General features: G+C 32.9%; 1 protein-coding gene across 3 annotated transcripts in view; it reads left to right on the forward strand.

Moving 5' to 3' along the window:
* The first annotated feature begins 1,538 nt into the window (after window positions 1–1,538).
* The window catches only part of LOC123716521 (lachesin-like), a 53,207-nt gene continuing 30,297 nt past the window's right edge, over window positions 1,539–24,448 (forward strand). For 2 of the 3 annotated variants that reach the window (XM_045672298.1, XM_045672299.1), the window contains exons 1-2: window positions 1,539–1,791; window positions 11,652–11,824. In XM_045672298.1, the coding sequence (XP_045528254.1) occupies window positions 11,746–11,824 (79 nt within the window). In that variant the 5' untranslated portion in view covers window positions 1,539–1,791; window positions 11,652–11,745. Of the gene's footprint in view, window positions 1,792–11,651; window positions 11,825–16,634; window positions 16,721–24,448 lie in introns of those variants that run through there. The other variant, XM_045672302.1, reaches the window with a different exon arrangement.

Consider the following 24,448-nt stretch of genomic DNA (forward strand, 5'->3'; position numbering starts at 1 on the left):
CAGATTACAATAGACTTACGCTCTTATGGCTAAACGAAAAACTTCACCCGTTAAAGTGTTTCCGTATTTTTTGTAGAGTTTAAAACGTTAGCTTAAAGAGCTGAGCTAGTTTTCAACAATGCTGTGTGCTATTTTTGTTTGATGCGGAATTTACTTTCATTTCCGCGCGGGAACTACGTAAGTATCTTTATGGTTCTCTGGAGCTAATTAATTTGTACGGTCATAGCTGAACAATATTTTGTTGTACAGAATATTCTAATAGGGAGAATATAACTGTTTAAACTTATTCACTCAAAGCAGAATAACTTAATTTCGTAGTTCTTTCGTGTCTCATCAAAATGTAAAATAAACTCTGTCAGTAACAAAAAGTATCTTATTTCTGTAAATGCTACATATATATTTTTTCGCAATAAATAAGTAACAAATAACATTCACACCAACTGCAAAACATGATGTGCACCCTAATCTTAACAATCAGTGTTATAAAATTAATGATGAGTAAGACCTAGTTTAATTATGTAGGATATTGATATAACTCAATGTTGTGTAATTTATACATGTCAACTGTCTTCGGGTTCTTGTTACGTTCGCCGGTAAACAAATAGGTGCACACTTAATAATCATTTTATGTTTTGGTAAAGACGAATCTACCAGTAGTATTAATTGCGAATTTTAAACCTTATATATTGTAAACAAGGCTCCAATTCCATCGTCTAAAATATCAAAATTTGAGACTCTGAAATAGGTGCCTAGAGGGCGTAAGGGTATTACACTGGCTTATGGCACTGTATTAATTTTGAACCGTAGTAACTTTAGTGGTGACAGAGCTAAGATACCAAAACATTATTCACTGTGTTACACAAATGAAACTAGCGTTTAATTTACTGTTATAATTTACTAAATTCCTCTATGCTTTGGTATACAGTATTCATATCAGCTCTCTGACCACAAATTGTGGCTTGTTGATGTTCGTGTACTTAGATAAATGTTAACTTATTGTGTAAGTAACATTACTCTTAAATATCTGATCTAAGTTCTAGAAAATTTATATGATTTCAATCATAACGCTTAAGAAAAGGTTTCCAAAACATTTAAGTTTTATCGTCAAAGATCCAAAGTTGGCGTCTATTTTTATAAGCGACGATCAGTTTTAGTAAATTCAATTCAATTGTTTAAACCTATAAGAAACTCATAACCATACAAAAACACGTAAGCATCAGCACGTGAAATTGGCAAAAAAAGGGAAGGAAAATCACACAGTGTAGTTTCGCGGGTTGACTCGCTTCACGAACTACATTACACTTTACATAAAAAAACATTGTGTTGAACGACAACGGGGCATCAACTTTCCCAGCGAAGACATAAGCGAAATTGAATTACACATATTGAAAAAGAAATGTGTAGCTTCTTGGTGGGCGTGGTATAGTGAAACCACGCCTGTCGAGTGATCCGCGCATGGATAGCGCTAACTTCGCTTCGCTCGGATATCGCTCAGACGCTCACTTCGCAAACAAAGCCAGTACACAGTGTATCGCGGGTCAGGTCTGTGTTGCTTTCCCAAGCAACTTTATAACTTCCTAACGATAATACTTCGCGTTTGTTTTACAAAGCGAAGCGAGATCGACTCCCAGTGTTTGACTTCGATGAACTTTAATATAACTCCAGCGAGACTTTGGTGAAATTAAATAAATATTTGAGATGGATTTAAGTGATAAAGTCATGTGTGTGCTAATTAGGACGTGAAATGTCAACCTAAGGCAAATAAAATAAGAAAATAAATGTTAATAAAAGGTATTTCGATATATTTTAAATTCATATTCAATATTCTGCATGGTACATGTAGATATTAAAAATATCATCTATAGTATAAGGGCTTTATTTAGACCGTTCTTACTTATAGTTTTTAACTTATATATCATGATTTATACTTATAATTCCTCGTTTTTTTATAATAAAATAAATTTTAGATTTCGTACGTAAGTTGACTTTAATGAAGACAATGTTTTTACTTATTTATTTATTATTACGTATAAAGTTTTCTAATATGCCATTACTTCAAGATTATTTTTATGAAAATTGAAGAGACAAATATTTAAAAATGAGGACAAATTATCTCTTTTCAGAGGTCAAGGGTCAACAGAGTTTGGTCAAAGTGCCATGAATTTATGAACAAAGCACACTGTTCCATTCAGTACGATCACGAATCCAGCTTACATTATTAACGAGGTTTTAATTTAAATTTAAACTGTATGTCTTTGTTGAATTGTATTGAAATCTCGGGAATTAATTTGGTGCCAAATACAAAGCTTGAATTTCTATTTCTAAAATGCAAGAGTTATTTGAAATTTTAGTATAAAATGTGAAATATACGTGTCGCTAAAGTAAAACATAAATAGACTTTGTTAAAATATATAACTCCAACAAAGCCTCTACATTAGTGTCTAGTCTAGTCTAGTGATGGTATTCCTTTATGATTATTCGTTTCTTATGTGCGTCTATTTTTTTATTATCGAAGTTTTATGTCGGTATTCGAATTCGTTGAAAATATCTAGCTTCCCTAAGATCATCCAATACAATTATTCTATGTATTCATTGTTATTCGATATTTATTGAAATAGCTTTTGTGATATTTTAAAAATTCACACATTTTATTTTATAAGTGACGTAGTTAGCGGTACCATTGGATAATTAAATATTCGACATAATAACGAATGCCGTCAATATTTGGACATTGGGATGTGTTTAAATAATTAAACCAGGAATCCTATGCATCAGTGGAATTAATTAATGTTTAAAACAATAAACAACATATATTTGTGAAATATTAACACCAATTAATTCGCTCTTAAACATTATTTTTTGAAATGCTGTACTGTATTGTGCGTATGCGCAACCGCAATATACTTATTTATTAGGCATAGACATAACATTTATTACTAACAAAACACACACACAGAAACACATAAAATAACAATAATCAACAATAAATAAAAAAGAATGAGAGATACATTTTTAAAAGAAAATGTTAATTGTGTAATGCGTGTGTGCTGTGGTTGTAATTGGCCCTGGCTCAGCGTTATGCTGAGGAGCAGAGTTGTTCCACAGCGCTGGTCATTCTGCCAGAGACCACAGCAGCTAGTTTGCGCCTCATTTTATTTATAGTATAGTATACTAGTGATTGACTGTGTGAACTTAAGCGTTAAAACTGTAGACACTAATTTTAATTACAATAATATATCCCCAAAGAAATACTCAGAAAACTGGTTTGTAATTAATAAAGGAGTTTCAGATTCTTCCTATAACAAACTAACACATTCATATACACTTCTTTATTTAGTATAACATCGAAATTATTAAATATAATAACAAATCATGCTACAACAATAAGTTCGTGCTTATCCGATAATATTTTAACAAATGTGTATAGCATTAGCGCAAATTATATTTTTAATATGATAATAATAATATAAATAATCAATTGGTGTAATTGGCTATGAAAAATGTAAGAATTAAATTTATAGCTAAAATTATTGTTAATTTTTTTAAAAATAGGTGTTATGAATATTTTCTTGATTTAACGTAAGAACGTACGTAGAACATTAAATGTAGCCAAAAAATCTAACATCATTGCTAGACTAGTTTTTTATACAAATATTTGTGGCATTTCTATTGTCGAATTAAGAAAACTATTTCGAAATTTATATTTTTTTTATTAATATTTTTATGAATATTTTCAAGCTTCCTTATGAAAATATAATGTTAAAAAAGACAACAAAATTGGTTCATGATTCTCGATATTATCAAGGTCAATTGACGATATTTTTACAGATATTAAGTTCCTAATACACAATAAAATAAGTTGCCCATCTTTCTAAGGGCTTAACCCTTTAATTACTTTATAAATTTTTTACTTTTATTTATAATGTATCATATTTTTAGTTTAGTTTGTTTTTTTTTGTTTCCTGTTTAGTTTTGTCTTAATAACTGTGTATAGCATGTACTTTTGCACTTCTTGCCTATCTTATGTAATTTAACACTTTTTTTCTTTACTCACAGTGGTTGCCTGGAAGAGATCGCTCGAAAGCGATAAGGCCGCCAGTTGCCCTCCTTTTGATTTAATTATGTTAATTTTTTTTATATTGTAATGTAACGAAGTGTTAATAAATAAATTAATTAATTAAAAACCACAGCACATTTATCAGTGTCATAATATAAAGCCGTGATGCAAAAGAGTCAATAGGTACATTTTCTTAGTTGTTCATTAAGTTAAAAGCTTCTTGAAAGCTTAACAAGACACTTCGTCAGTTTTATATAAAATAAGGACCAAGATAATTCAATATTCCATTCATTTGGTGTGAGTTTCTGTTTATAAGGAAATTTGGAGGCTCTTTAAAAATACATACAGCCTTTGCCTTTTTATTTATTTTAAATCTCTTTCATCTCATTCAAAGTTCAAAGGAACACTTGAAATAATTAGAATTTCTCAACAGTAATTTCATATTTATACGAAACTAAAAATGTAGTTCTCGACGTGTTAAAACAATTAGCGAGCCGCGAAGTAATAAACTTGATTTTTATTAGGGCCATTTCTTATCTTAATAGTGTGTAAAATACGGGTAAGTGGATTCACAGTAAGTGAGGTTACGTTTCCTGAACGGTGAGTAATTTAAAGACGCTTGCCTGATATCTGCTGACGCATCCATTACCTTCCAACAAAGGGTTAGGAACAGCTCGTAAATTATGTGAATGTACGTTAATTCATATTGAATACTTTCTTTCACGTACCAAGTACAAAGGTTCTAGCTGTAATGCATTAACGTTTCTCGATATTAAAAGCTTATTGCAGCAGTAATTCAGTTTTAACAGTCCACAAATTAGCTGCTTATAATTAAACAAATTATGTAATTTCCAATGTATAGGTTACTATGTCAGTAAAGGGTTACCGTAAGAAAATGTCATATTTGCTTAAAGTCTCGAGTGCTTGTGCTTTTGCTTTTTGAAGACCTTGATCTTGTTTAACATTCTACCGGGGCGAAAATAGGAAGTTTGAGTACCATTTTTAAGCTACCTCTTTCGGCCTCTGACGTACATTCATACATCTTTGACTCTAAAGTAACGTTACTACAATGGCTTGCCATTGAAATTCACAGTTCATGTGGATTAAACTCTTGATCGGCTCTACACAAAAACTAAAAATTTGATTATAACTTTTACTCCGACCGGAATCGAATCCCCAGGCGTCGCAATAGCGTAAAAATCGTCCACGTAACATTAGACTTCGGTGCCTTCTGAGTCCAAACAATTATGGATAAGCTATGTACCAAACCTCAAGTACTGTAAATTTCATTGCAAAACTAATATTTTTGTGTTAACACTCCAATTGTTACAAAGGATCTACTGAAATAAATTTTATGTAAATGTTCAATAGGCTTTACAATGCGCTAATCCTAAAACAACAAACAAACACGTTACAATCTATTCAAGCAAACACCAATGAAATACGTCTCCATTATTCATTGTCGTCAAAATGGGCTCAACGAAAATAAAATCCCAGCGTCAGTTCGTGTCCGTTGAAAATCAATAGCCATCCAATATGTGCCTATCATTTTGACATCTAGAATTTCCTACACCGAATAATTTCTCTGACGCACCGTACACAGACTGGTTAGTTTTTCCATACGCGGTATTAAAGCCTATTTAGTTATAATACAATAGAACGCAGTAAAAAATAGACATGGATAAAATATTTTTTAAGGACCAGCTGTCCGTCAAGGTATTTTCCAAAAAGACTTAGGATCTTTAGAAGAAGAGTACCAATTATTATAACGCCGGCCAGGTACTCCGGTGCCATTTAGTCTTCTGTCTTGGCTGTATGGCGGAATCACTTGAAACATAAATCTTAAAAGATAAATGTTTTTATTGAGTTTTTTTATATAACTTTAGTTCAGGAATAGCGCATGTATATAAGAGGTACAGGACCAGACCTAATACACTCCCTTGCGGTACCCCAGCTTTTATATTTTTTCAGTCCCGAATTATCATCTTGTCGTACCCTAAACCTTCTTGGTGTTAAATATGACTCAAGGATATATAAAAATTGACGACTCAGTAGTTTCATTAATTTTTAAACAAGTCCTCGGTGGGGCAGACTTTTGGTTCTTCTAGTGCTTTTTCGATATGCTTTTCCCTGAAACCAAATTGGTAATGGGGTATGAGCTGCTTTTTGGCAATAATAGGGTTATGACGTTTGAGAAAGAGTTTCTCAAATAGTTTTGCTATAACAGGTAGCAGTGAGATTGGCCTGTAAAACGTTAATCCGTATGGTGGTTTTCCTGACTTAAGGATCATTATAACTTCCGCAACTTTCCCATATATTGGAAACATATTGAAGTCGAAATGATTAATTAAAATTTTGTTTTATTTAATTTAACCTAAAACTTCTTTTGGTGTGACTAGACGGAAGTTTAGCTCTTTTGACGATGTTTCCTCAAAGTCAAGTGATTTTTTTTCATCTTAGATACTTCTAGAAATATGAAGAAAGAATCAAGAAAGAATAAAGAAAGAAGATATTTTTTTTTCGTCTTTTGGCCAGTATGTTGACGTTCCTGTCGAAATCGCATCACATCTCAAATCTTTCATAGCATTCAGTTCTTTTACTTTTGTCGATATTAATCTTGATCCCAGCAGTAGGTATGTTTGCATTTAAGTCGCCATCCAGTACAATCAGCAAGTCTTGGAAATAGATTTATATAGGGTTTTGTACTGGTCGTACTTAAGTGCATGTCTTGGTTGGCAGTAGATAGATGATATTGTTAATGGACACTGCTTCGTTGATAGGCTCACAGTCACAGGCTGAATATGTTCTTTTTCATATATAAAGATCTCACGTTGTTTGAAACTATGCTTTATTATAACTGTACTTCTCCCAATAGGGAGACACCACACATTTATTACTTGGTTAGACTTTATAACCTTTAAGTTGATTGTATGACTCCCTGGTAAAATACCAAGCAGATGTCAATGTTTTCATGTTAAAATTTTAAAATTATATGAAGTTCTCTTTGATGTTTTAAAAGCCCATTAGCATTCCATGCCGTTATATTTAAAGACATCATTGCTTAAGACAAAATAATGAAAGTATGGTGTTAATCTTTACATCCATGCCTGAGTTCGCACTTCGGTTTCGCGTCTCGTGGCTTGTTACAGTCTACTGTGAGATGCTTTGCAGTACATTTTACACAACTGGGCTCCTTGGAACATTATTTCTGTGTGTGTGTGAGGTCATCAACTATCCTTCCAGGCTTGCAAGAAGCATGCAGCTTTTTGCCATTACTCTTATTGGCCTGCTCTGCGTGTATTCATATGAGGACCACGAGGCATGTTCTTCTTTAAGATGTTTAGTGGTACCTCTGTAGGTAACTTCATTGTTGGTGTGAATCTTCATCGATCCATTTCTGAGTATTTTCACTGTGAAAGTCTTTTCTTTTTTAAGAAAAGAATCGTATAATGATTGGTGTTCAATCTCATTTTCGTTCGACAACAATCGGGGGTGGAAGGGCATTCCATTTTGGGCTTTTCTTTAATTATTAGTAACTTCTTTCATGGGGAAAGAGAAGATATTTAGTTTCCTTTTCTTTCTGCTTTTTTGTCGCACCCATTCCGTTTCTTTAGCCAGTTCTTCTTCGTCCATCTCATACCAAATTTAGTCAGCGACTGCCTCATCCCTTTGTGTTAAGGACTAATCTACTTTTCATTCAAGCTGAGCTATTCGTTTCTTGAGTTGATAGACAATAATTTCCAGGTCTAAGTATAGGGCCCTTTTCTTTTTAAGTTCACCCACTGACTAATTGCTCGTTTTGGGTTTTAATTTCAACAACATTTGGAGATAACATCAAAAATATATTACATATAATAATTAAACCTCGCCTTAATTCATTACACAATAACAAATACTACGAGTAGGTCAACAATTCACCGTAACGCAACCGCGATACTGCGTCAGCCCTTCGCACTTTTTCGATCACAATAATTAACACGTGACGTTTCTAACCGAAATGAAAACAATAACACTTATACGTAACACTAATGCCTTAAGCGATTGAGATGTACACAATCTTAGAAGTCCATACGACTTCATATCTAATAAACCTAATTAAATTACAGGCAATTAATCGTAATAGTATGTGTTTAAGTCATATGTTAAGATAACTGACACTGGGAATTATCCTTGATCTAAACTTAGTGAAGGGATTAGAATGTATTTGCTACGTCAGAATTGAGATACATCTCTCTCAATCTTGTACAGTTGTTCCAACTATATGTAGAAGTCGTGCACACATAGATAATTAAACTAGGATTGAAGGTGTGGGGACTGAATAAACCTAAGCGAGTATGATAGCCATTTATGTAATGATATGATAAGAGAATATCTCTTGGAGATCGTAATCTTAAAATTGGTATTACGTTTAATTTAACTATTTTGATTGTGAAGTGCGTTTAACGTTAACAATATAAATAAGTTAGATTTGAAAGGTAAATAAATAAAGCAACGCTTCAAGAAAAGATAGAATTAGTTAAAATCCTTTCTTAAGAAAAACTTTTGAACTTTGAAGCTATGTATTATTATTAAAAAGTTATAAGTAATGTGTAAAAGCTATGTTAACTAAAGACAATACTAAACACTTTCTTTATTACATCTGAAGAGTCTTATACCACTGTTTGAAGGCACGTATTTTTTAATGGTCACGCCATTTGACAGAAAAGAATGAATTAGTACTTTAGTTAAAAAAGTATAATAGATTTTTCGGCTCCTTCATAATAAATAATTTGCGTATTCTTTTAAGTTTTTATTCATCTCTCTTTATAAAATTGGGCTTACGCTGTTATGGGAACCATCAAAACAGTGTTACAATGTATATGTATAAAAGGAGTGTAATCGGTGTGATCTAGTTACTATCAATAATTTTTACATAATCAAACTAATTGTTTTAATCTAGTATTATCAATAGATCAATAAAAGCAAATACAGATATACAGCCATATTTGATGTTTGGAAAGGGAGGAAAACCAACATTTCCGTAGTACTAATCACTTTATTGCACCGTGAATCAGGGATCGCGGCCACATGCGGCAGACTGATTACGTTGGTTTATAATTGCTGCTCTTACAAATGAGTCCGAATTGCCGACACGACGATATCGAAAATGTTTTCGGTTGATCGTCCATTAATTTGTGTATATTGTGTCAATTTCAACATTTGTCTGATTAATGCGGACCGCGTTGTCACTGATTTACGTATTGTAATTTAGAAATGCTGGCTTTATTTATGCTTTCATTAATCTAATTTCTGTAAGTACAATTTGCCTTTGAACTTTTAGTGAAAGGCTTGCTTACAATTTTGTGATTTTGTTTTATATTTGTTTAACGGACTAAATAAGATTATCTTGTTGAAATCGTGGACATTTTAACTCAATAACATCGCTACAAGGTAAAGAGTTACTGCTTCTTCTGTTAAGTGGGTGAAACTATGCTGTAATCGTAATTATTAAGTAAATTCATAATAAATCTGTATAATTGTGACTCCTGCTCCATATTGAATGAAAACGATAGTTGTATGACATGCAGTGAGACATTTATTTTCAGTTAACAAACGACATGACGTGTATAAAATCTTCTGTGCATTGCTATATATATTATTCATGACTTTTGTTTATCTGTGTAAAATCAGGTATTTTCGAGGAATTCTCACTGTATAACTAAACCAATTAGCTGTCAATATTCGACCGTTAAATTGCAACAATGGTGAAGTTCTTATACGGTACAAAACTCTTCAGGAATTTTACACAAATCTCACAAATTCCAAGCAACTCATGAACAATCCTAATGCAATAAAGACGCAAAATCTCAAGGTTCACGCGCGAGCTAAAACAAGTCATGCGAAACAACCCTAAAAAGTTTATTACTTGGAAACTATTTCCAGTGCTCGCAAATTGAAATAATTTACCCTATCCCAGGGCATAACTTTAAAGTAACTAATGTACGCGCACCATCGGCGTTACACGGCGATAATGTCACTTGATGTACACGCGGCAGGAAGGGAAACGCGTAATGCGCTACGGGCGTTAATTACAACTTCCGGCAGCCCCGCGCCGCCCGCCCTAGCATTAGGGCTTGGGCGGGAAGGCATAAAGTATGATAACAATTAATATAACTCTCGGATATCTGCGATGCATTTTGCAAACTACAAGGAATATACGTTAATAGTGTATCTACCAATGTAAATCAAGTCGAATAAAATCTGATACCTATTTAACCTAGTCAATTTTAATGAATCATTCACTCATTCTTTGATTCAAAGTCAATTTTTTTTATCCTTAAAAATACTGAGCATTATGAGTAATTCTAATTTCAAAATATTTTAATGACATGGAAATAACCGATGGTAAAAACGGGATATATTCGGGGGCGAGATCTTTGATATGAAATTCTTTTAGAAGCGACCGCACGTATCAGCTCGGCACACTCTCATATTTTAGATAACGTTCAAAAGCCTGCTCCACGCTGACTTTGTGAACAAAAATAAGAATATTTCAACTCCCGGTCTCTGTTTATAATAGAAACAGGATAGGTGTACAACATCAAAAAAAAACGGGCATCAATATTGTCAGAATTAAAAATGGCTTTTCTTTTATTATTGTTTGAGTAGTAATTACATATGTTTGTCTACCAATAATTGTCCGGTCTTATATATATTTTCGAATACGTTACTAAATTTAAATATATACATAATATAATATTCAATAAAAATGATCAAAAATTTTAAGGATGCGGGCTTATTAGTGTTTAAAAAGTTTATTAAATGTTACTTCAACTACTTCATAAAATACATATCTTTTAAACTATCACTATTGTGTAAGTAATTTTTTTATTAATTGACTATATTTGCTACAATATCTGTGTGGTTCATACAGTAATCAATATCTCCAATAGGGTTTCCTGGATCTATACCGATAGGTATAGATCCTCACTATAAATATAAATTTCCTAACTCATGAAAAAACTCTTTTTTGCCGTATTTATATACAAAGTGACATTCTCGTATCGAAAAATTATTTAAATTGTGGTTGGCCTAAAATAATGTAGAATAGTGCTATCTGTAAGTTATAAAATCTCCTTTTTTAATATAAACCGAATTTACCAAAATAGATCGTCTCCACAAAAAATATATCTATCTCTTCATCACAACGAAAATACAAGGACAGAAAGCGACGATTAAGTACTTTAATTAAAACAGTGCATTAATATCTGTTTTACATCTTATTTTCAAACTTTTCAAAGTACAATTAATTTGTTTTAATATGTGAAACCGCTACCAGACACGCTGTCAGACATGAATAACAAATCTGTCGACTCCATAAACATACTCATGTCATAAGCCACCGAGAAGCTATGGTGATTTATAATGAATGGGATATCGTGAGATATTTTTTATTTAACCAAATATTTGTTTTCTTTAATGTCAAAATTATAATCGTCAAATTGCCTTTCCAAATTCAAAATTGTAAGTCTCATAGAAACCATCATATACCATAACCGTGATAGTTTGTAAAATATGTGTTCATCGCGTTCTAATATTAGTTTATTGATTACAGATATTTCCATATCGGCTGATACAAAGTTTTCGTCATGAATACGAGACGGATCTTGAAGAGTGGTCAGCACAGACGGGTGACGCGTTAATTCAAAATGGCGGGGGCGCGCGCGCGGAGTGGCGGACCTCTCTCTCGGCTACTTATACTAGCCATATTACACGTAAACTTTATAGGTGAGTTTTAACTTATAACTTTCTTAAATAAGCGGGCGACTTTCAACGCTATTGTCTTGCATTTAAACCCCGGATGTGCCCAATGTATATTTACCCCTACTCTAACACTTGTATGGTTAATATGGTGAACAAAATCGAAGACCTGAATCGAATAAGGTTACGTGAAATTTCCTGGCGATTAACTTACGTGAAAACCTTTCTGTACCTAATTATTATTTTTTAATTAATTAGAAGTATCTATAATATAACAAGACCCTTGTTGTTACATTAAATAAAACACACATTTTTCACAAAAATTAGGAACAACTGTAACTTATTTATAATATTTTATCAAAAGAATTCGACACGTAAACAGAACGGACTACAGCATAAATTCATTCAGTGTGGGCATTATTTTATCTGTCCAGCTCCAAAGATAGATGGGCGTATGCCAATTTCTCTTTTAACAGAAATATTTTATTAGCATAGCAATAAAACTAAAAATAAACCTATCAATTACAATCACGTTTTACAAACTAGCGTTTAAATTCGAAAAAACATCGCATTTTTTGAATTTGTATCGCTGAATGCCTGACTATATTTTTTTATAGTATACTTTATGATTATGTGGCTAGGCGTTTGACCTTCAACCCTCAGGTCGTGTGATCAGCAGGTTTGTCTCCAGTGCATTATCTAGTAGTTTGTGCTAGTATTCATTTCTAGTTAATATGGCGAAGACGAATACACGAACATACCGTAGGTAGAACCGGAACATTTTCTTAAAAACAAAAGAATTTGGTTGAGACTGGTATTTCCGATTATCCTATTTAGCGCTGAATCCTGGACAATACGTGTGTAATAGATGCTCTAGAAATGAGGCAGATGCTAATGATTCCCTAGACAGCTAAGGAAACAAGCGTGGGTACGTTTGTACTAAGACAGTTACAGTTAAAAAAGTCTTTCGACACATTGTCACCAACGTATTCTGCGTTTTTTGGACATGTAACACGGAGAGATCCAGATAGTCTAGAATAACACGTGACTGGCAGAGTGGAGGGCACCAAATCTGGATGCCGGACGTACTCGCTGGACCCATCAAGTGACTTACCCAGGCACAGAAGCTTGTCGAAGTCAGGTTAGAGTGGAGGAAGTTGTGTAGCGCCACTAGCACGACCAGAAATTAATAGAGCCGCTGAAGATGATGGTGTACACAAAAATTGCCAAGTTTAAGTCCCGTCGACTTTTGGGACAGGCATATGAGGTCAAGACCAAGGTTATAGTGCCATAATTTTTTTATTCTAAAATATTGTTAATAAGGAACTTTGACTTTTAAAGAGATCGAATAACCTCGAGGATATGTTGTTTTGACAGCTTTGTATTTTTTATTTAATTAATTCACGGACACAAACCTTCTATTTTCTATTAAAATTAATTTATTTATTGTATATTAAGTATTGTATATTATGTATATTGAGTCTTTTAAGTAAATAATACTTACTTTATATATTTTAATAGAGGTTTACAGCTCACCGAAGGCAAGATGAGAGGTTTTTCCGTAAGAGATTAACAAATACTACAGACAAAATCTAGCAGGGCGTACTGAAATACGGTATGTTCCTGGAAAAGCATAACGCTTCATATCATCAACATCGGCCACAAAAAGGATTTGTAAAGACTCTTCTATTTAATCACTAGTCGTGGTGGATATTTGTGGAAACATTTTGATAAAATATTAGAACACCCTGTTTAAATGGAGTCTGTTACAAGCCCGAATAATTATACACGCTCTAAGGCTTAGTCAAAGTCAAAGTCAAAAATCATTTATTCATATAGGTAACACAATGTACAAAACGTAAAAAAAAAGAAATTACATTAAATGCTTCTATTTTACATTTACCGCCAGTTCTCAAATCAAGGGCGTAGAACGAAAGAGAAGAACTGGCAATAAACTTAAATGGAAATAAGCAGGTCATATTGCTAGAGCGCGGGTAAAACATTGACACTAGAAATAACAAAATAGACTGGAACTACGGGAAAGGTATAGGACGACAAAAGAAAAGATGGACCGATGATATTATAGAACCAGCGGGGAAAAACTGGATGAATGTTGCTCAAGACAAAGAGAAATAGAAAAATATGGAGGAGGCTTTTACCCTAAAAGGGGCCACTAAAAAAGAAAAAGAAATCCAGCTGAAATTTTTTAAAACTTATACTAAAACAACTAATACTAATATTAAGGAATATAAACTAACCACTTGTTGTATGGATGAATAATAATAAGCCCTATATCCAGTTATCATCACTACTTCCGAAATGTCAAACTACAGGCATTTCACTCACAAAGGCAACATTTTATTTAACATAATTATGAATAAGGAAATATATGAACTGCAATGGTTCAGCGTGAATGTATATGCCAATGGATTTCATAGACAGTAAAATAGAATCAAAACAGTACTATCCCGTAATTCATATTCAAATGAAACGACCAGCTGCTAGATAAGATAAAAGTATAGTGTAACTAGCAAAACAGCGAGATCAGCACGCTATTTTCCTTGAAAATGGGAAAATTAAATTAATCTCGTAAAATTTTCACTTGCTACCTTATCTCGTGTCGTATTGTCGTTTTATTGTGCCTACCCTGAAACCATTAGCGAAAATGTCAGAGCGCTGGCATTGTAATCGCGCCCGCTGCTGGCCCACACAATGATGCGGCTATTCGACCTCGTGTACGCCCTTACCTTTACGCTATGATACAAATTTGACTCGCCATAATAAACGGCCACTCGTATTATTTCGAGAATACATTAACCGTCATCCCTCAATCTATTTGAATATCACCAGAGCGGCACTAAAAACAAATGTACAAAAAACTCACCCGTAGGACGTATGAATGAGTAAACAAACACTTTTACGATTTCGCCGTCAACGTTACACCTCCAGAATTCTTTGCATACGAGTTAGAAAATCACACGCGCCCATACAAACATTCCACTCACGTTGCGAGTGGCCGACAAAGGAAAAAGGGCTTGCATACCTTATTGCCACCTTTTTCCAAATCCCTACTTAGAAGTCTGCAGAACACGAAACACAACACACCAAGATAATTTAAGTAGGTGACTAAGAATGTACGTGATAATTTTGAATAAGGCGTCGTTTTTGCTATGTAATTCTGACTTAAAATGTAATCAGGACAATACCGGTGCCTATTAGTGGGTAACAACCCACAATTTTTATTAGAATGTCACTGCGGTTTTCTTGTAATTAATCAGGGAGTCAATGAGCCGTTGTGTTTGGACATATCTGATGAGCAATCCTTCCCTAGCGACCTACTCTAAGGAGTAATGTAGTAGAAAGTAATTTCGTGTTTCCGATGCAGTGTAGATTTAACAATAGTGAGTTCAATGAACTTATGATTTCGTGTAGGGGATGTTCGAAGACAGACGCGGAAACAAAGATAGTATTTATGACCGTGATCTTATTTGCATGCAATTCTGACTATTGCTGCCCCCAGCCTCACAAGTCGTGCCTTTCGGTATATTTATAGAATATTTACTCATAAACATGTAGATTGCGGGTGGGACGCGTTTTTATGTTAAAATATAGAAAGGGGAGCCATTTTATTTATTACCCACTTGACTTAGAGCGTGCCAGTGAGAGATTACGTAAAATGCGTACTTAAATTATGTGTAGGATTTGGAATTATTTATATAAATTATAAATAAAATGTTCGATACTTTTGGACAATACAATATTGAAGCAGTAAATAACTGTACGTTGATAAAGGGAATTAAAGTCCCGCATTGTACGTAATAAATTTCAGAAATAGTGGATTACATTTTAAATAATATAGAATATTCAACGATTTTTATACTTCAGATATTATATTCTTACTTTACCCTCCTATATATATTCGATGTGCACTAAGGCTTAATGTCCTAAATAATTCGAAAGCTGTAACCGTCGTTAATCACTTCTATATAACATATTTGTAATTTGATTCATTTTAAGAAAAACTTTAAAATAATTTAAGCAAAAAAATAGCAATTTGAATAATTCTGTTTGGGATTCGTTCCATTTTGTAAATCTATATAGTACTTGTATATAGCCTAAAAAAGTTGACACCTTTGTTCAGATCTAAAAAATATCAAGAGTAATAAATAAAATATCTCAAAGGTGTGGATATCGTAGGAATTTTTAATAATCTTTGAAAGAGAATAAAGCCTCCAACAGAACCTACTAAGAAATGTGGGGGCTCTTAAAAATTTCAAGCGCGATAACTTTTTTCTTAACAACCCAAGGCACAGGAAAGTTTATACAAATAATCTGGAAAATAGTTGAACACTCTGGCGCGAACGCTCATAACATATTTTGCGTCAGTCTGTTGCTTTTTAATGCCTTATCCGCTTTTAAACTCACTGCTAAGTATATTTAAGACCTTCGCCAACGATGTTCTTTTTATTTATGAAGAAAGCAGTTTATGAGTTCGATTTTTTTTGGAAATCATTTTTTAATTATTTTTTAAGTTACTTACTTAATGGGGGATGATGGTTGATGCAAGAGAGACAGAAAGACAAAACTACTATACGACTACGGGCCTGTCTGTACCACCCGGATACTATTCTCAGGGAATCAAACGGAAAATCTTTACGTTAAATAAGCTCAAGTAAAAAATCAATGGTCACATTGTTTAATTAATATAAAAATCAATTCGATATGATCACACGACTACGCGTTCGATATCATAATGGCGTCCGATAACGTTATCGTAATCGACTACGTATACGATACATCGCAATAATGACCAAAGTATTTTCTCCATTAAATTCAAAGAGTAACACGTATTACTAAAACTTCCGTAATTCGTATACCGTATCCAGTACCGGAGTTCAGTTGACACATTACGGATGAATCGAGGTAATTAAAAACGTGACCGTCGTCACTTGTCTACGTGGGTTTTATCTGCTTCACACCATGAGTTTATGAAACAAACTATTACTCCCGAGTTCGAACTTTGAATGTGTTTAATCTTAAACCCCTCTAAATTTTATTAATACGTTTTTACAGTGTTTCTGTGACTATACTGAAGAAATTATTAGATAGCAAATTCCCTATTAATACAATTATTCTTAAATGATATAAACTTAACGATATAATTAATTAGATTATAATGAAAGAACTTTATTTCTCATTACAAAAATGTTATTTTCTTTTTACGTGAGTAACTTAATATTTACGATATTAGCGATATTAGGAATTAGACGGTGATTTATTAAATAATTACACACCCTCATACTTAACAAACTACTTCGAATAATATGCTTAGGCTTATATGTAGCTGGATGAAATAAAAAATCTCTGGAATGTAAACGGTAAGGGCATTGGCCTGCATCACCCAAAATGAAGCAGTTCGAGTCTGTTTTATTCATCTTTTTTATATAATTGTTTCATTTAATATTATAAGTTCCCATTACCCGTAACGGCATGTATTTATTGCTTTCGTACAACCATCAGGTACGTTTTTTACTGCTTTACTTACTCGTCTTTAAAGAATCTTGTATCTATGCTTTTATAGAGAATAATATTTAAGAGAACCCTCTAACAGCAAACTTTGAAGATTTTTATTTCCCCATTTACTTTGGTGATAAACAACGATATGACAAACGTTTACGAGATGTAAAATCGTTACGGATAATTGGGAAATAAAACCGTATCTTGAAGATTCGTTGAGGTGAATAAATTTGGCGTTTGCAACTACAAGTACGAATGAAATTTATTCCAAATAAATATAGAACATATAAAAAATCAAAATTAATTGGGATTTTTCACTGAATCGATTTTAATAGTGTATAATAATGACAGTAACATTTTGTGCGAAGTTAAATGTATACCCCGTCACTTATTCTTACTTTATCTGCACTTGCTTTTTCCTTTGCTTTGCTAAATTTTTATTGCTAGATTCTAATATTAATCTCTACGAAGGCATGCCCTCTGGACCTTCAAATAAATACGCGAAAAGCTTGGGAAATTCGTAATACGCAATTTAAGCTTTGTCTAAGTTGGCACCGCTATTCTACGTATCAAACTTTCCGTTGACAAAATTTATTCATGGCGTGATCCCTTGTAAATACATTCGGGAGTTTATTGTCGTAATGAATTTGATATTATGAAAATATACTTATCTTAATGTTGTATTTATAATATATGGATAGGTTGTTTGTGTCGGTGAATATTATTGTTATGGATACAAATTGTTCCTAAATGAATTGCCTTTGCCTTTCATACATTTGTTTTTTACTTTAAATCACTTTTTTGTTGGTGGCTGTTTGTAAACGCGGCTGAAGTAAATATTCTTTAACTAAACTTTTACACTACAAGTTACAAAATAGAATCTAGTATTGTTATTTACAATTATTTTAATGTATTTGGGATTGTCTTTAATTCAGCATACATTAATAGTAATTTATTACAGTGTTTGTAGACACGAGAAGACATCAAAGCTATCACAAGACTGAGAGAGTAAATGATAATTAACGAGGAGGTCTCGCTGTGACATGTATATATCACCTGCAATACCTACATTGCCCTGCTAGTAGATCCTTTGAGGGAGTTGTTCTTTTTTCTTCATAGCCTATATGCCGTATTCAACTGACAATTTTAGAGACTAGAGAAAGATTGTACTTATGGTATTTCGATACCAGAAATCAGCCTTAGTTATCTTTAATTTTAATCTTGGACAGTCGTGCCCTTCACATCTCACTTAACATCAGGTGGGATTGTGGCCAAATGCAAAAAAAGATATTATATAAAAAAATTGTGATACTATATAACATCCTATTTACTTTTAGTCTATATACAGAAGGTTCTGATAAAATAGCTAACATGACTTCACGTACTGAAACATAAAATAAAAGATAAAAACGAGTGATTAAAAGTGTCATAAATTAAATACACCATTAGAAAGTTTTAATATGTTTAAAGAGATTTATTCAGGGAGAACATGTCCTATCAAAATATCTCGGGCCACACGTTATGTCGGCACATTCTTCTCCTAAATTGAAATTCTCGAACGCTCTGCCTTCGAGTGGGACGGGGTCAGGAGCCAAAAGACAAATAGAACGTCGATTATGCGATCAAATATTATATTTCTATTAAAATTATATCATGGCCAAGTATTTTACCAACCTCGACTTACTAAATTTCATACATCTAAATCTTTTAGATATCTACGGCTATTAAGTTTGTAGTACAAATCCTTGCTTAGTTTGGCTTTGACTGAAAATTTATATACAATATATAACTCCAGTACAAAATAGTCAATCATTTATCATTTCAAATGGCAAAGCACACTGTGTACGGATTGGTGGCAACACAAAATACAAAAACAAAATAAAAACATGCCGTGCAACGGACGAGCGCACTGAAAATCTATTCAGAATAATTCAAATCGATAGCACTATCAAATGCGTCCGTACCATGCTCAAAGGCCGAAAGACCGCTTCAAAGGCTCTGTTCAGAGGAAACAAGCCATACATTCCCAGATCAATGTACAATAATATAAGAGCATGTCTATGAGGGAAGCATTAGAACTGTTCTTATTTATCTGTACTACGTTTGACCGTATAGAGCTTACACAATGGTGACTAGGAATTCTAGCACCCCTTTGTCGCATACAATTGAATCCACATTGTCTGAATTGTGCATTAGTTCATTCTATATTTTGTTAACATTATAAACCTGGTGCATACGAAAGAAAAGCTAATGTTTGTTGCTATATCGTTTTCATTGTCTTTGGAACACTTTAAAATAATCATTCCTTAATAGATTTTGGTTATTTTATCGAATTTGAATATTTTATTTATAGATTATTAATGAAGGATGATCATATATATTGATTATATATAACACAGAATTTATACAATTATAATGAATGGTAATTTAAACAATGTATTGTTTCCAATCCAAAGAATTCACCCGCATATGTATACACTTTTAATTCGCATTTTAACAAAAACAAATCAACTCTAACTTTTACCAAAGGGCGCTTTGTTACATGAACGAGTGGGTAGTTAATATTATATGTTTTTTATTTCAACATGATGAACGGTTGAACAAATGTTATACATTGTGTGTGTGTTATATATACATTATTAATTTCTTGTTTTAGTAACTATTAAGCACTTCTGCTAAAAGTTCTCACACAATACCATATTGATTAAGCCATTTTTATTTATCGGACTAGCCTCTCGTCTTTGGGCTGAATATTTATTTTATTAAACATATGGTATCGCAGACAACTTTGTATATATTTATGTCTTCTATAGAACTGTAGTACACTTTAGTCTATTGTCAATAGTTACCGTAACGTACGTAATATACGGAATTCTATTGTTATTTATTTCATAAGTATGTACCTAACTTTCTTTGAAACTATTCTATGGCTTTAGATCCCTAATGTCGCTAATGTTGGATTCTGATGGTGAATTTTTTTCCAATCAATCCAATATATATACAATAGTTTGGGATCCTATACAAACAAATAATTAAATATTTCCTCTTTATAATTTTATTGTAAATATAATGTAATCATTCAGATCAGAATATGACAAGGTTTCCACAGTAAAATCGTTGATAAATTTATTAGTAAAATAACCATAGAAACAACATCTATAACATCGTTATTTGATGCACATTGAAGTAGTAAAATTCAAAGAATGCTGAAGTACAGGATGAAGCAATTATTTAACTCATTCATGCATTGTATTTCCGCTCATTAGATGTATATTTATTTAATTTACAACGGCTGGGGGTCGACGATAAGCTAAGGGGCGCGGCTCTTCGCCGTCTGAATAACAATGTATGCGGGTAGCTAAAATGCTCAGGGAAATATATTCAAATAAAGTAGCATAAACGTTCAGCGCAAAGTCTTTGTACAATTTTATGAAGTCTACGCTCAGCTTGGTGAACTGTGACACGACAGTGACGCCTAATAGAATTATGCTTAAAGGAATCCGCTAAGAGAAAATGTAGCTTGTTGAGGAATATTGCCGGAGCGAGTTTAACCCGGGATGTTGTGAATTTAATACACTTTACATGAATTTTACTAACTACACTCGTTTATTGAGAATATTTTACATATTGTTAACGGCTTCCGTACAAAACTGATACGATAGTTTTTATTTTGAATTCCGTGTTTTAGTTGAAGGTTTGGAGTAAATTATAAAATTGGTAGCTACATTTGTTGCTTATCTTTGAAGATTATTGTTATTTTAATTTATTGATAACTCCTATTATTACTATGGTAATATAATTGCACGTTAGCAAATTAACGTGCGTAAGTGTATAAAGGGAAATGGAAATCTTGAGGGTATATGTAAGGTGACCCTCGTCAGGGCGAAGGCGCAAAGTGCTCCGATAACCGACACAACCGCTTTTTGATAGCACTTTGCCCAACTCGCCATCTGGCGGCCATTAGGTCTAGCTTATATTGAAAAAGTACGATGTTAAACACGTGATGAACATTTTTATTTCCCAATGAAGGAAGATTCATAATATCAGGATATGAAAAAGTATCGTCAGTTTCGTAAAATAGCAATCCTGAAGTTTCTGGTCTTATCGACGTCAACAAAGTTCACGGAAAGTTTCGAAAATTGTCTTTTCTGGGATTTTTTATGCGGCTATCCTCAAGCTTACAGTTAAAGATAGTCTGACTTTTTTTTAAATAAGCTTTATAGTTCCTCTAAAACTCATTTATTCATAAATATATATACTTCTCTATTCATAAAAACTAATTCAAATAAACTAACAGTTTCTCTCTTTAACAAAGCGTAAAACAATAAGAAAGGTTAAAACATTTATATTTTTTTTTTATAAAAGCGGGGTTATAATATTATACTACTTGTCATTGTACATATACAAGTACAACTCGCGCTTGGGTTAATTGGTAGTCGGTTTATCCACGATTCTTTTATTTATCTAGCGCAGGTAATTCGTTTACACGTGAGAATAGTTTCAACACGTGCCTTCAAGATGTCTGTAATGGATTTTCTGCCTTCAGTCTGCGGAGTCTTGTTTATTACTTACATAGCAAATTGTACTGTATTGACTCTTAGTTAATTAGTATTGCTCTTTGAAATTCTATACATCATTATAAATAGGTTTCAACTCTATGTACTTTTTATTAATATGAAAAATTATTCACGCCAGATCTCACTAAACATCTGACCACGATATTCAGACATGAGTTATCGACCCAGAGAAAGAGATAATCTTTATATTATACTAAATGCATCGTAAAGTTTTTGTTATTTATGTCAATATTATTCATGTCAACAGTCCTAAAAAATGACGACGCCCTTCAATATATATTCAAAAACGATATAATAATACAAAACTTATGATACATATAGATAGTTATTGAAAATCTCGGTTATTTTGTAAATAAAATTATGGTCCTAAAATCGAATTTCTACACTTTTCAAAACTGTATAAGCGACGACCTTAGCAATTAAGTTGCTCGAAATATTTAATGAACAGTGCTAGTTCCGCGGCGGAAATGACACTTAATCGGCTTAACTTCGCCTCAGAACTTGCCCCAAGCCAACTCACCCCCTTCTTTTCTCTTCCCTTCCTCCCCCCCCCCCCCCGCTTCTCTGCATCAAAGAAGTTAGAGAATGTGCAATTATGAGATTGTTTTAATTTAGAAACAATGTTGTTAAAGAATCCACTCACTTCGACCAAGCTTTCAAAATACAAACCTAAAATTCTTGGTTTTCCAGCATTGTTTAAAGATTATTACTTGCTCTCGAGTTTGCATTTTTCTCTGCGGCTTATATTTTCTTCAAAAATCTAAGTGATTGCAGCGTAATTCAACGATAGATAAGTGAACTTAGGCAACCCTGGAGGTGTTGTGTCTCTACTATCCAAGTATGGAACAAATTCAGTACCTCGTAGAACATGCATAAGTTGTTGGTTCTTAGAACTCTTTTATAAAAAATAATAATAGGAAAGAAATATATTAATTTTTAATGCAAAATTTTAGAAATACTAACGGTTTTAGTTGTTTTCAAAACTTTCTTGAAAGTTTTTCACCCCGAAAGGTTAGTGTTAAGACCCAAAAAAAATATCGTCGTTCATTGCGGGGGAAACTAGAATAGTATAAAATAAAGCATTTATTTAGGAATTTCCGTAATACCTGAAAGGGAGGCAGACGAATTTCTGCATCTGTTTGCTTGATTTTTTTTTTAAGTTAAGTCTCTTGTACGAGATGCATGGTGTCGATTTTTGGGGTACAATCCCTGAATCTTTCCTTTCACTGTACGAGCAAATGTTTGTTATGATACAGAAATAAAAAAGTGTACAGCCGAGGTTCGAACACACTACCTCATGGTTGAAAATCATTAGGTTAACACGTCTCAAGCTGAGGCTGAGTTTTCGCAGTAATAACTTAGCGAGTGTCCTTAACAACCACCCTATACTATATTAAATTATCATCTCCTTCAATAGAATTCACTCGACCCAACTCTAAAATGAACTTGAACAATAACAAGGCCTCAAACATTTTGAAGTTAGATGTCTATTCAAGTTTAGGCCAACATTTAACTAGTAGTGGCAAACAAATCGAGGCATCTTTTACGGTTTCAAAAATACTTCCAATATTTACATAACTTCTAAAGTTGACCAACTTCATGTGGCTTGAATTCTTAACTCAATTTACTGTACCATATAGTTTAGTTTAGGAAAAATATATCTCCCCTATTTTGCATCGTTTGCATTTAGTGAAAAAGATTGAAGGATGTATCAAGATGAAACTTATGATATCTTTAAATTACAAATGCTACAATAAATAAATCGCATAAATCTGTACAATAATTTTCAACAGAGGCTTTTTTTACAAGAACAAAATTAATTTCAATAATTTTTATAAGTGTTCATACATTCATACTGATGTTTTTTTATACTCATGTTGAAAGTATACCAATAGACGGGTTACACCAAAACATAAATAAGCATATATTTCACAGTTTTTCACCCAAATAATTGCTTGGAAACATTAATTTTTGAGGATTATACAAGGCTAAATACTAACTAACACTAGGTTTATGATGCAAAAAGGAAGGATGCATATGTTTTAGGGTATTGTAATAATACATATTAATTTATCAGTATAAAGGTTTAAAATAACAAATTTAATTCACAAAGTGTTACCCTAAACAATGGTTATATTAAATAAATGTTTATTGTTATTAAGATCGGATTCAATATTTTTAAAGTGACATTTCTCTAGAAATTGGCAGTTTCCTCCTATGTACAAGGTATATGCATGGAACACGTAATAAACGTTGGCATTTAAACGTGGCGACATTTGCACTGGTGTTTCAATTGACCCATTTGCGTTGTCCACACGTTCTCACAAATACGGCGCGCTATTGGCTCGCTTTGATACACTACAATTTTATCGGACCTCTATATTCTGCCAGTCAATTAAATATGCATGGTTCTAATATTCCATACCAAAAAATTTATTCGTCACTCTTACCATGTTTCATTTCTCGGTAATTTAAAATGTTGCATGAAAATGTTTCCGACACTGCGATACAAGATATTTGATCCTTTACGTCATTGCTACAATATATATTGCGGTAA

The sequence above is a fragment of the Pieris brassicae genome, chromosome 11 (genome assembly GCF_905147105.1).
Source record: "Pieris brassicae chromosome 11, ilPieBrab1.1, whole genome shotgun sequence".
In the NCBI taxonomy this organism is placed as follows: domain Eukaryota; kingdom Metazoa; phylum Arthropoda; class Insecta; order Lepidoptera; family Pieridae; genus Pieris; species Pieris brassicae.